This window comes from Rhinolophus ferrumequinum, chromosome 25 (assembly GCF_004115265.2).
Source record: "Rhinolophus ferrumequinum isolate MPI-CBG mRhiFer1 chromosome 25, mRhiFer1_v1.p, whole genome shotgun sequence".
Lineage (NCBI taxonomy): Eukaryota > Metazoa > Chordata > Mammalia > Chiroptera > Rhinolophidae > Rhinolophus > Rhinolophus ferrumequinum.
This window is the reverse complement of record NC_046308.1, coordinates 5,627,408-5,639,885: the sequence shown is the minus strand read 5'-3', so window position 1 is coordinate 5,639,885 and position 12,478 is coordinate 5,627,408. Positions and strand designations below refer to the sequence as shown.

Below are 12,478 nucleotides of genomic sequence, written 5' to 3'. Positions count from 1 at the left end.
CAGGGGATCAGGTACTAAGAAATAAAAAGAACCAGGATTCTTTGCTCCATTGGGATCCTGTTTCAGAAGGCATGACTGGGATTGGCCCCTTCTGACATCGGCATGGTCACCAGTAAGACCTGGAAGCCACCGATGTGACTCTGTTGGGGTCATGATTTCATTTTCTTGGACTCTGTATTCTGAGTGGGAAGCTGAGAAGAATGGCTTCCCTGCTAAAGGGTCTCTAGCAATCTGCCTGACACTCTGGCTCAAAAGAATTCCTGGCACCCAGGGACTCTCACGGGCCCTACTGAAAAAATGGTTTCTGCCCCTGCTGAGCAGTTGAGGTGGTGGGCCCCACCGTTCACTCACCAATCAGCATGGATTCTCTCTGGTATTCCTGAGTGAGGTAGGACCGCTGGGTCACACAGTACACATATCTCTCCAAGACATACCAGCACATCTCATAGTAGAAGGGGTAACGGAATTTAGGCTGCACCTGAAAGCAAAGACCCAGGGGCAGAGGTCAGTTTCTGTAGGGCAAGGGGAAAGGAGGGAGAAAACTGGGGACGGGGGTATTCCTGGGGGTGGGACTTATTTTCATCATCTTAGCAAGAGCACAATGGTGTGAGGGGAAAATGGGGGGATGGGGGTGAGGGGGACTGGAAGGCAGGAGGGAGGCGCTGGAAAGGGCAAGATACCAGGAGCATGCACGAATGAGAAGGAGGAAGAGGGAAGAAGAGGCCTGTGACAGCATCATTTCAGGGTTCCCTGAGCTACATGCCGATGGGGAAGGTGGATGGGGTCCGCTTTGTGCTTCGTGAGATGCAGAGTTGTCTCCTGACCTGCTGACGGAGGGTGCGGGGACCACAAATGTGAGCCACTGCCTAATTCTAGCTACAACAGACACCGGCTCATAGCCGTTCTCAAAAATTCTTACACAGATTCTGCTATCCCTCCCTCCCCCTTGAAAAACGGAAATCAACTCCCATACCTTACCCATATGCAGACAATCAAGTATCTCCTGCATTCTAGGAGGGAGGTCACACCAAGGCGGACCAATGAGAATGGAGGGGTGTGGCCTCTCCTACCTCTGGGGGCGGGGCTTCGGAGAGGTCTGCCTCCTGCCCCCCACCTCAGCCACCATCTGGCACTGCCCAGCCTGTATTCCCAGGGGACACCCTTGGACACAAGTCCCTGGTGTGACCCTAACGCCGGAATACACAGCCACAGGTCTGGAGCAGGAGTCCAGATGGAGATCCCCTTTCAGCTGTTTCTTATAGGGGAGGAAGTGTAGGTACAGATAGCTTTGTGTATCAGAACTGTGAAAAGGCCTGGGCCCCGGGGCAGCACAGGGTCTATACCGATAAGATGGCAACGAAAGATGGGAAGGAAGCAATACCACTGACGGTCCTGGCACAGAACCTTACGGAAACTGCATCCCGAGAGGGCAAGGGAGGACTGAAGTGGTGGGAGGGGTGACCCTATCTCCCACCTCATTTCCAAGGAGGGATCCTGCACGTGCACACTCACTCCTCTCCTGCTCTCTTGCCCTCTCGCCAAGGTGTGTCTGCCTCGAGGGATCTCTGCAGGGGCCAGAGACCCCTCTTCACGTCTCCTATCTCCCAGGAACTCAGGAAGCTGAGAGTTAAGCAAGCACACTCTCCACCTCTCTGCTGACAATCAACAGGCAACATTCTACATGTGGGATGAAGACACATACAAGCAGACCCAGGTCCTCCATATGCCCTAAAAATACTATTTCCCTGCCTCTCTCACAGTGCCCACCTAGAAAAGGCCAACTCTGCCCTCTTTGAGAGTCCCAGCTCTGTTCCCCGTTCACCCTAGGCTCCTCTGACTCAGTTTCCAGCAGTGAGGCCCTTTTCCCACGTTGGGGGACTCACTTTTCCCATCTGTGTATTGGGTCCATTTGACCTCCCTGGCTCAGGTGGATGGTATGCCTGGGAATGAGATCCTGGCCGCCACATGCATTTGAGCTCCTGGGGGGGGGGGGATGCACAGAATTGGGAACATCATCTAGCGGTTTCCTTGACTCCAGCTACTCTCCCGAGAACCCCAGTTTTATTGCTGGGACAGTATATTAATGATGACATTTTTCACAGTCACCAGATCAGTGCCCTCCGGAGTTTAAAAAGGTCAGCCTGAGGCAGCCCCTGACCTCCTGTGAAGAAGGGTGTGGGGGGTTTGGCCCCACCCCACTCCAGAAAAAAGGGTCAAGTGATTTTGAAACAAATTGACAATACCTACAGCCGTCTGAGGACAGGCAGGGCTGCCTCCTCTCAAACCCTCTCTCACATCTCCAGACTTTAGTTGGCAAAACTTAGAAGTTGCTTTTCGCTTTTCAATTTTGGAAGATCGTCAGAGCCACTCTGCATTGATGTGCCTGAGAATTCTCTAGATGGTGGGAGGGGTGGTTTTTTTGGCTGTTATTTCAGGAGAGGAAGATAAGTCTCCCCTCCTTGTTGCTGAGCCCAAAGGAAACCAGCTGGGTGAAGACAAATGCTGATGAAGGAATTACAATTTTTTCTTTCTTTCTTTTTTTTTTCCAAGAGAGCACCGCAGGAAACAAAATTGGCAAAGAATTGACTTACAAACGGGTTGTCGCCTTCTACCCTTCGCCTTCAAAAGGTTTCAGCCACAACATGCCTGGGAACATTAAACACACGATTGCTCAACATTATTTGTTGACAAATTCGGAGCCTCACCAAACTGAGCTGTTCGCCGAAAGGCAAGGCAGTCAGAAAGCATGCAATGCTCCCAGCCTGGGGGTCATTAACATCTCGGCGGATCTCCAGGGGTCAGTTTGACTTCCTAAAGGCCCAGTCAAGTGGCACCTGGCTTTAGCCTTTCCTCAGAGCAGAGTGACCTCAGGAGATCAGAACCCAAGTTGTGTTGGTGCATCTAGAACTCCCAGGTCTTGAGGACTTGAAAAACTAAAATATGAGGGTGGGTGGAAGTGCCTTAAAATTTGTTTTTCTCCTGGAAAAACAAAACAAAAACAAAGATTCAATGGGGGCATAAAATCCAATGGTAGGAGAAAGGGGGAGAGGAAGGTAAATTATTTGCAATTTCCAAATAGATTCATTGGCTGAGAGGAAATGGGGTGTGCTGGCATTACCTTTCCTGAGAAGGCTGCTTTCTCTAGCACCATGGCGGGGAGGGAGGAAGATAAATAAGAGAGACCGCAGTTTAATGAATTGATCATTTGGACCATCCCTATCCCTCATCAACCAAACTAGAGTTAGAAATATGCAGCGCTAATGGGCTGAGATGTTATCTTCAAATAATAAACAATGCAACACATCCATTCTTTGGTATAGTTCTTGCACCCCTTGGAACAGTTTTAGAATGAGAGGGGAAAGATTTCATCTCCAAAGGGGGCAGGAATGGAAACCCACTGGTCCCAGAATGCAGGCACTGGCTTGTGCTTGCCTAGGGGCAGCAATATAAAGTCACCTCTCATCCGGCCCAGAAAAATTAAAATCATGAGAGCAAGACATGGCTTCCTAAACCCAGATGAATGTCGGGGTTTCCCTGGTCTGGATGGGGGCGTGGGATGCCCCCATCTTGAGCCACAAAGGCACATTCTTTGCTAAGACAAAACCACACCGTGGGGCTTAGAACTGCCGGTGTCATCCTTTGTCCCACCCCCTGTATTTGGTTTCTAGGCAAAGCTATGTTTTAGGACTCTTGAAAAACTATGTTTAAATGGCCATAACCTTCTTAAGGAAGCTCACAGGGGTGTAAAGAATTAAGCTGTAGCGAGCTGACTAGGGAGCCCTGGCACCTTTTCTGGCTTCCAGTGCTCCCTCCCCAGTGTCTTTTGTCTGCATTGGCTCCTAAGACATGAACAATCGGGCCTCGTAGCTAAGCCCTCGCCAAGGATCAGAAATCAAAGCAGATTAAACAGCCTGCCAGTGGTTCCAGGCTAGCCTGGCCACCAGCCCCCGCCCATCAGCCCACTTCAGGGAAACAGATGGGGTGCCCACTCAGATGAGGGACAGTGGGCCTTGGGGGAGGGGACCCTGCGGCGCTCATCTGGATGTGGGCGCGACAATCCACAGGCGCTCAGCATGAGGCTCAGGGTTCCACTCCATTACCTCCCTCCCGCCTCCCGCCTCCCGCTTAAGGGGGAGGGGAGCTGGGCTCCTCACAAAATGATGGGGCCCAAATCCACTGAGATGTATGATCCAGATTCCTGGAGGGAGGGGCGGCTGCCAAGCAAGTAGCCGAAGCCTTTAGAAATCCCAGCCTGACTCCGGCTTTCAGTAATTGCCTTCTAGCTTTCTCCTTTTCTATCCCACACTTCCTATGGGCCACACTTCCTAGTCTGCTCACAAACTGGCCCATTCTTCAGGGCGGCCAAGAACAGTTTGGCCAGAGCCCCAGACAGCACTTGATCCAGACTCTAAGACGACCACTTGCACCCAAATGGTGCCTGTCTCCCAAACACCATGAATAACACCCTCCAGCCCAGCCCTGGGAAAGGGAGGGTGGGGCAGGCGACAGAGAAGAGAGGCACCCACGTCCACAAAACGAGACCCAGTCTCTGCAGATCCGGGCATCGCGGGCAACAAACCAGCCCCAATCTGAAGGTAATCACTCGCCCTTCTGTGCACTTGGCCACTGCATGTGGCTTACGTGGTCCCCGGGACGCCCCTGGACAAAGTTCCTCCATATCAGGATGCAAAAAGGTTAGATATAGACATAGTGGCGAAGACTCTGCCTTATGTACATGATTCATGCAGACCCAGCCGGAAGATAAGACCAGGAAAGGCAGGGACTCTGAGCGACGGAATCTGCCTCCATGAGACATTTCTTTAAGGTCCAGACACAGCAACACCTCTTTGGGGGCAAAAAAGTCATCTCCTTGGCAAGCCCAAGAAGACATGGTATGGTCTGTCCATCCACAACCGTGGAATAGTATTCAGCCATGAAAAAGAACGGAGCACTGACACATGCCGAAACATGGATGAAACTTAAAATCATCAAGCTAAAGGAAAGAAGCCAGTCACAAAAGGCCACCATCATGATTCCATATATATGAAATGTCCGGAACATGCAAATCCATAGAGACAAAGCAGATTCGTGATGGGGGGCGGGGAAGCGGGGAGTGACTGCTAATGGGGACTGGGTTTTTTTTTTTTGGGTGAGGACAATGTCCTGGAAGTAGACAGAGGTAATGGCTGCACGACATAGTGACGGTGCTCAATGCCATGGAATTGTGCACTTAAATGGTGAAATGTATGGTATGTGCATTGTAGCTCGATAAGAAAAAAGGAATATTTGAATAACAGTAAGAAAAAAAGGAAAAGAAATGGGCCCTTTTTGCCCCAGTTTCCCCACCCTTGGACCTGTCTCAAATGCCTGGGGACACTTGATCAAGTTCCAGCATGGGAAAGAGGGTGGCAATTTCCCAAGTAGCCAGTGCTTTTCAGGGGATGCTCCTGGAGTACAGTGGAGCACGTCACCTGAGACAGCTCAGAGGCAGAACCTGGGAAAAGCACAGACACTGGCCTCCTCAGGCTCTACATCACATCTGGGGGCCATCACATCCACGAGGACACGGGGCCAGGACCTGACCTTCTTTCCAAGGTCCCAGCCCTCCTGTAAACCACAGCAACAGCCACCACGAAATTCCCCACACTCCCTCGAATCCCTTCTCCACGTGAGAAGGAAGAAGATGCAGGGTACGTGACATCTCACGGTGCTTTCTCAAAAGACACTTCCTCTTTGGCAAGGGGATTTTGGCTGCCACCAACCTGCCACCGGCCTGGAGGTGAAGAGAAATTCCCAGGGTTTTGGGAGGGGCTCCTGTGAGCACCCCTTGCCCCGCAGAACCAGGACCAAGACCTGGCTTGAGGCAGGAAGCGGGAGGGAGGGGGGACATCAAAGGACTTCGGAGTGACTCGCCTGCACACCCGAGCACTCGGCAGAGCTCAGGGGCCGGCAAGCCCACGAGGAGAGAAGGAAGCCGCCTTACCCGTGTCCTGTCCTCAATCTCGTAGATCCGCAGCTGCATGGGCACGTTAAAGCTATGCAGGATGTTTCCGCCGAATACCAGAGAGTCTACAGGAGTGTAGACTGCATGGATCCAGCCTGGCATGGGGCGGGAAAGACAAGGTCAGCCACAGGCCCCACCTATGCCAGCATGCAGGAGGGCATAAGAGGTCCAAGTAGGCCCCAGGGCCCGGGCAGAGCGTGCTCAGGGCTGCCCGAGGGAAAGCGGAGCTCTGGCTAGCCTAGAGGACTCAGGCCAGCAGCCAGCTGGACCACTGCAGGCAGGGCCTCTGGCTAGCTCAAGTTGGGTGATGGGCAGCTGACCAGCCCCCTCCTCTTGAGGACCTTGATGACAAAGGTTTCCTCATGTTGTTTCAGAGCTGCTGCAGCAGGCCTGTGCCCCCTCCCATGCTGGCTGGGGAGCTGGAAACCCCTCACTCTGGCTGTTCAAATGTCCTTGAGCCTTTTGCTGGACATCCCAGGGACTGTCGATCTCAGGGAGGGTCACAAAGGATTGTTCAGAGCCACAACTAAGAAGCGACATCTTACCAGGGCTGCAGGCCCCACTTTCCTCTGTCCGAGTCCACCTTCTGCCATCAAAGCCTGCAAGGCGCATTTTCAGGTGGTCTCCATAGCCACATGACACTTGTACCCCCACATCAGCTCTGCCCTACAGGCCGTTAGCGGCTAACAAGTCTCTCTAGTGCTGAATGCAGCTTCTTAACGGCTTGGGGCACCTTGGGGCTTTTTCATCTCCCTGAGCTCCTAGCCCAAAGCCTGGCACAGTAATCATGAAAATGATTATTGAATCCTGCCCTGTGCCAGTTATTGGTCTAAGGGCTTTATAGGGCTTAACTTATTTCTCACAAAATCCCTAAAAAGTATATACTATATTCACCCCAATTTACAGATAAAAGTGACTGAGGCAGAGAAAGTAAAGTCACTTATCAGGATTAGAACCCAGGGAGTCAGCCTCCACTTGGTCTGTAAAGTTTAGGGACAAAGCAGGACACCTAATTCCTTCAGCGACTCTCAGACTGGCCATATTTCAAGTGCTCAGTATGTCTACACGAGACTCCCATTCCCGGCATAGACAGCGCAGAGCTAGGGGACAGGTAATAAATCTCCTGATCCACACCCATTTACAGATGCTGAAATGGAGGCTGAGAGAAGCTAAGTCCCTTGCTGAATGAAGTCACAGCTGGTAAGTGACAGCACCTCCGTTTTTAACTGCTATGCTGTATTGCCACTACATCAAAGGTTAGCATGGGCCTGCAAGTCCCAGGAGGCAGGCCTGCCAACACGGGGGGGCAGAGAGAAACGCAGAGAGAAACGAGAGACGGAGGCAAAGACAGGCCAGGCAGAGGGGGAGAGACTCGCAGTGAAAGACACAGGAAGACAGAGGGGGAAGGGGCAGGCAGGGACAAGCCAAGATGCGGAGCCAGGCGCCACCATCCCCTCTCCTCCCGCCCGAGCAGTCCCACCCTCTTTCCTCCCGTGAGCTGAACACATGCCAGCCGGGAGTCACAGACAGCCATGGGTGGCCACGGCTGCCGGAGCAAAGCTGCCACCTGGGAAGAGAGTGCGGAGGCTGCGAGGCCACTGCAGATATCTGGGCCAATGGTCCTCCCCCGGCTTGGGGCACTGGATGGGACAGAGCTGGCAGTCCTGGGTGGAGGCCAGGACAAGACCACCAGCCAAGAGCACAGGAATGAAGGCTTTATGTAACCTGGTTGCACTGTCGCTGGCTCGGGTGTGGCAGAGGGAGCCGCTCTGCCAGTAGGTGTGGCCTTGTCCAGTCACCTGGGCCTCCGTCCCCACCCCCTTCACGCCCTCTGTGCCGCTGAGTATGGCTGCCCTTAAACGCCCCAGTTTCCACATCTGCTTCAGCCTCTCCGCCTCCACTGTGTGCTGCCTGATTTCCTCAGCTATGTTTTTATGTGTCCACCAAGCAGAGCTATTCTGTTATGATTGTTACCATCAGCGGTATGTAAGCAACGTTTCCTAAGACTGGACCTGGGACACCCCGCCCACCCCCGGGTTTACGCACATGCACACGGCAGGCTGAAGCCTGAACGGGGACAAGGATTCCTGGGTCCTGTTCCCACACTCCTCACGCACTCGCCTAGCATCCTGCAGAAAGGCGAGGTCTGGGGGCCTGGGTGAGACACTGCCCCCATCCTGGCCTCCCTGTGCCCGTGTGAAAAGAGGGAGACCACTGCCTCCCTGTGGACAACTTGGTGAGCAAGAACTCACTCCACGTAAGCACCTGCCACCCAGGCCTCGTCCACTGCAGGGCTTCGGAAAGAACAGAGCCCAGGTGACTTGCATTTATCAGCCCTGGACTCTCCTCCTCTCCTGTCAGGTAGCAACACAGATACACCTGACTTACATCTGTTACCCTGATGTGTGAGCACAGAGGGCAACAGAAGACAGGTGCTGTTGCCAATAGGGCAGCAGGGAATCTCCCAGTAATAAATACTCCCATTCAAGGAGTTCTAGAAGCTTCTACCCACTTTCCTCTCCTCCCCAAGCCAGGGCCTCACAGGTGGGTCAGACAGCCTCCTCTTGGATTAGAGTCACTGCCACATCGCGCCCCGCCAGCCCTCCCCATGTCTGTTCCATTACATAAACGCTTCTCTCCAGAAGAACCAGAGAGGGGAACTAATATTGTTCATAAGCCCCATCCGATTGCAGGAGTGCATCCAGGAGTGCAGTTTCCAGGCTCCCGGCCTCACGGGGAAAGATGCTGGCTGGGGTAGTAAATGGCCATCAACTGTGACTGGATGGCCATCAGCTGTGGCTAGTTGGCCGTCAGCTGTAACCAGTGAGCCATTGGCCACTAATATAACTGCCGTGGCTACACTAGCAGCGAATCGGGGCTAGCAAGGGCGGGTTGCAGCTAGCAAGTGAGGTTGGTTGGCAGAGAGAAGTGGACGTCAGGTTGCGGATAGTGTGGCTCCTGCTTCCTGTGTCTCCAACCCAGCGCCAGCGAGACTATAGTGGTATGACTCCCCTATCTATGGCTCCGGGGGTGTTCCTTTCTGGCATCTCCATGTCCTGCATTCTTATGTGGGGAGCAGGACCAGAGACCCTGCATGACACCCTGCATGACAGATGGCATCTCGTTTGCCGCACCCAGAAAGCAGGAGAGAGCAGGTGTCCTAGGTGGATGACTGGGCCGGGGAGGCTGGCATCTGCTTCCTGCCCCCAGGCCAGAGTCGCCAAAGACATGAAGGCATTAACAGAGGCTATTCAGGCCAAGCAACCAGGGACAGAGCCAGTGGTGGAAGGAAAGCAAGCAACCCACAAAACCTGAGCCCCCCTCACCCCCAGAAGGACAGCAGGGGCCCATGGAGTCTCACCCACAACCCAGACTTCAGGATTCAGAATCCAGGGCCCCTACCCCCACCCCGCCCCACGTTTGTCTATTTTTGTGGCTATCTTTTCATCTTTGCAGATGTAACACCCAAGGGCACAGGCCTCAGTGCCACACAGAGGCCCACAACCTGCTTCCTTCACGAGCACTGACCCACTCACTCCCCGTGCCGGGCCAGGCCTGGGGCTGGGCACTGCGGCTACCACGATGAAGCAAGGATGGCCTCTCCTCTCTGGGACCTGGAAGCTGGTACCAGTGGCCCAAACTGGCAGGCCATGTTCCGCATTGGGGACCTGGGGTGTGTTTAATTTGACCCACTGGTGTTACAAAAATGGGAAAATTTCCCAAAACCATCTGAATTGCTTCCTCCCTACAAAATGAGAAGATAGGCCCCCCAGGCCCCATTCCCCCCCGCCCTAACTGGCGGGAGCTGAGCAGCGGTTGCCCCATTTCCCACAGTCCCCCCACCCTCCGCCTCAAGTCTGCTTCACTGCCACCCTTTCCCTACTCTGTACCCATTTTACAGATGGATCATCTGAGGCCCAAGCCTTGTTACGCTACTAACGACTGGTTAGTTTCTCAGACCTGCCCACATCTAAGAAACACCTGGGGCTACCATGAATTTTGGGTCTTAGGTAGTTTTTACGACGAAGTAAGGATGGGAAATACTTCCAGGCCAGCACAAGTCACTGACCCCAGGTTCCTTCCCAGGTCCCTATGCTGGGCTCTACCATCCTGACTGCTGCCTGGCTGGACATGCACTCAGAACGAAGGGACTTGCTCACGTCCTCCACAGCACCTCCAGACTGTCAAGTGCGCCCTTAGAAAGTTTGTTAAATGAGCAAATATCTCTCCCAAAGTCACACAGCCGAGAAAGGGGACCAGATCCCAAGTCTACCGACTCCTAGGCTAACAGGGAACCAGGTGGGCCTTGAAACTAGACACACCAGGGTTCTCACCCTACCTTGTCACATATTAACTGTGTGACCTTGGGCTAGTTTGTTAACCTCTCTGGGCCGCAGGAAACTTCTTTATTTTAAAAAAAAGCTGCGGGGGGGATGTGATTTTTCTTACATGCTTGTAGAGAAGGTAAATAACGTACATAAAGTATTTGCTGCCCAGGAATACCAATTATTATTACTATTAACCATAGCACACCTGGGCAGGTGCAGCCAGAGACGGAGGCCGAGCCCATTAATGGAGAAGGTGTCAATTTTCATAAACTCAAAGCTATCAAATTAAAAGTACTGCCCTTTATTTGAAATTATGTACTTCTGACATTTTTAGTGTCAGAATAGTCTTCTTTTCATGAAACATCAGCAAAAGTTGGTTCCGGGTTGTTTTTTTTTAATTAATGACCACCTTTCGCAAAACTACTAGTAACCCTGTATCAGCTTCCAACTTTTTTTTACATTTCATTGGTCCATGAAATCAGTGCCTGGAAACTACATGTACCCCGGCCTCTGAGAAGGTGACAAATTCCAACTGTCCCTTTTTTGACTTCCCCATAATCCAGGAAAAGTCCTGGTGTCTCCGTCAGGACCCATAGGAACAAGGACAGAGACAGAAGTCTTGCCTGCTTGCTGAAGTTCAAATCCACTCCCTGCCTTCAAGCGCCAGTCACACCCCTGCTGTGGCTCAGATGTTGCTTCTCCAAACATTTTCCGACTTGCTCAAGTCACCAAAATTAACACCCTCCTATATGAGCTCTGCATGAAGCCCTGAGAGAAGAGGCCCATCCTCCCAGGGAGGGTGGGAGGTCTTCAGTCAGGCGACAGGGTTGGGAGGGATCTTAAGCGTCAGCCCCACCCCTCCCCCTTTGTAGAGAGGGGAAGAGACCAGTCTAAGGTCACAAAGAGAGTCAGCACCAAGGCCAAGAGCATTCCAGTTTCTTTGACTCCACCACAGCCAATCCTCCAACACACATTAGGGTACCACCTCCTCCCTGACTGTCCATGACACACCATCCGGGTTTGGACCATAAACACCCCACCAACTACAATCCCTTCCTGTCCCAAGCAGGGGTGCCTCCCCTCCCCGAGTCAAACAGGTCCGAGGATGGACCTGGGGCCATGGTAAAATTCACCCCCACTAAACCCCACCACCACTTCCCTAACAGGGAAGCCCCCACCTTCTGTCCAGCTTTCGGGAAGAGCCCAGTATGCAGAGCCCATCCCCAGGTGAGACCTGCTACCACAACCACCCCACTTCACTTGATACCATACATTAATGCTTGATGTCTAGCCCCAAGGCCAGCTTACAGCCCAACTCTCAGAAACCAAAGTATGACCAGCTTCACCCAGTGAATCTTAGCGGCCTCAAAGGAAACTTATCCTAAGGTCCACGCTTCCACACAGTGGCAAATTCCCTGCAGGCTCCTTGCACAACCATGTAGAGCCTCTATGTGTATATCTCCAGTGATGGGGCGCTCACTACCTAGCAGAGCAAATCATTCCAATACCACTTGGCTATACCCCTTCTTCCAGGAGATGCTCTTCAATTGGCTGACTGCTGTTACCAGACACTTTCACTTCCCGAGGTAAAACAACCCAATTCCTCCTCCAAATTCATCTCACCTGAGGTGGTATCCAGACTCTTTCTTTCTCCAGGTCAACCTACCCTCCAAAGTACAATCACCAGAGGAACACAACTTCCTACATGTGGCCTGACCCCCCTCACTCTGTACAGTGGGACTGTCACCTCCCTCATCTCCAACAAAATGCTTCCCTTAATGCAGCCTAAGACCTCAGCCCCTGACTCCTAGGTCACCTGCCACGTCCACCAGCAACTCAGCCTGTAACCAGCCCAAGCCCTCAGGCCATCTCCAGGTAGCTGCAGGCAAGTAGGTGTTCACTCACTCAGTCCTCACAACCACCGAGGGAAATCTTACCCCCATTTTAGAGATGAGAACACTGAGGCACAGAGAGGTGAAGCCACAGCCTGTAGGGAGCAGAGCCAGCTTCAAACTAAGGCCATCCAGTCTGGCTCCAGGGCGAGTGCTCCTTCATCACTATCCTCTGCTGTAGTTGTGGAGTTAATTTTTGTCTTAGAGTGGGGAATCCAAGTGTGGGAATGGACATTGATCCCAATTACATTTCT

The 12,478-nt window shown here is 52.7% G+C and overlaps 1 protein-coding gene across 1 annotated transcript in view; it reads right to left on the bottom strand.

Moving 5' to 3' along the window:
• KDM2B (lysine demethylase 2B) overlaps positions 1-12,478 on the bottom strand; it is a 109,789-nt gene that overhangs the window by 60,010 nt on the left and 37,301 nt on the right. Inside the window, 2 exon segments of the mRNA XM_033097500.1 lie at positions 352-478; positions 5,984-6,099. Of these exon segments, the coding sequence (XP_032953391.1) occupies positions 352-478; positions 5,984-6,099 (243 nt within the window).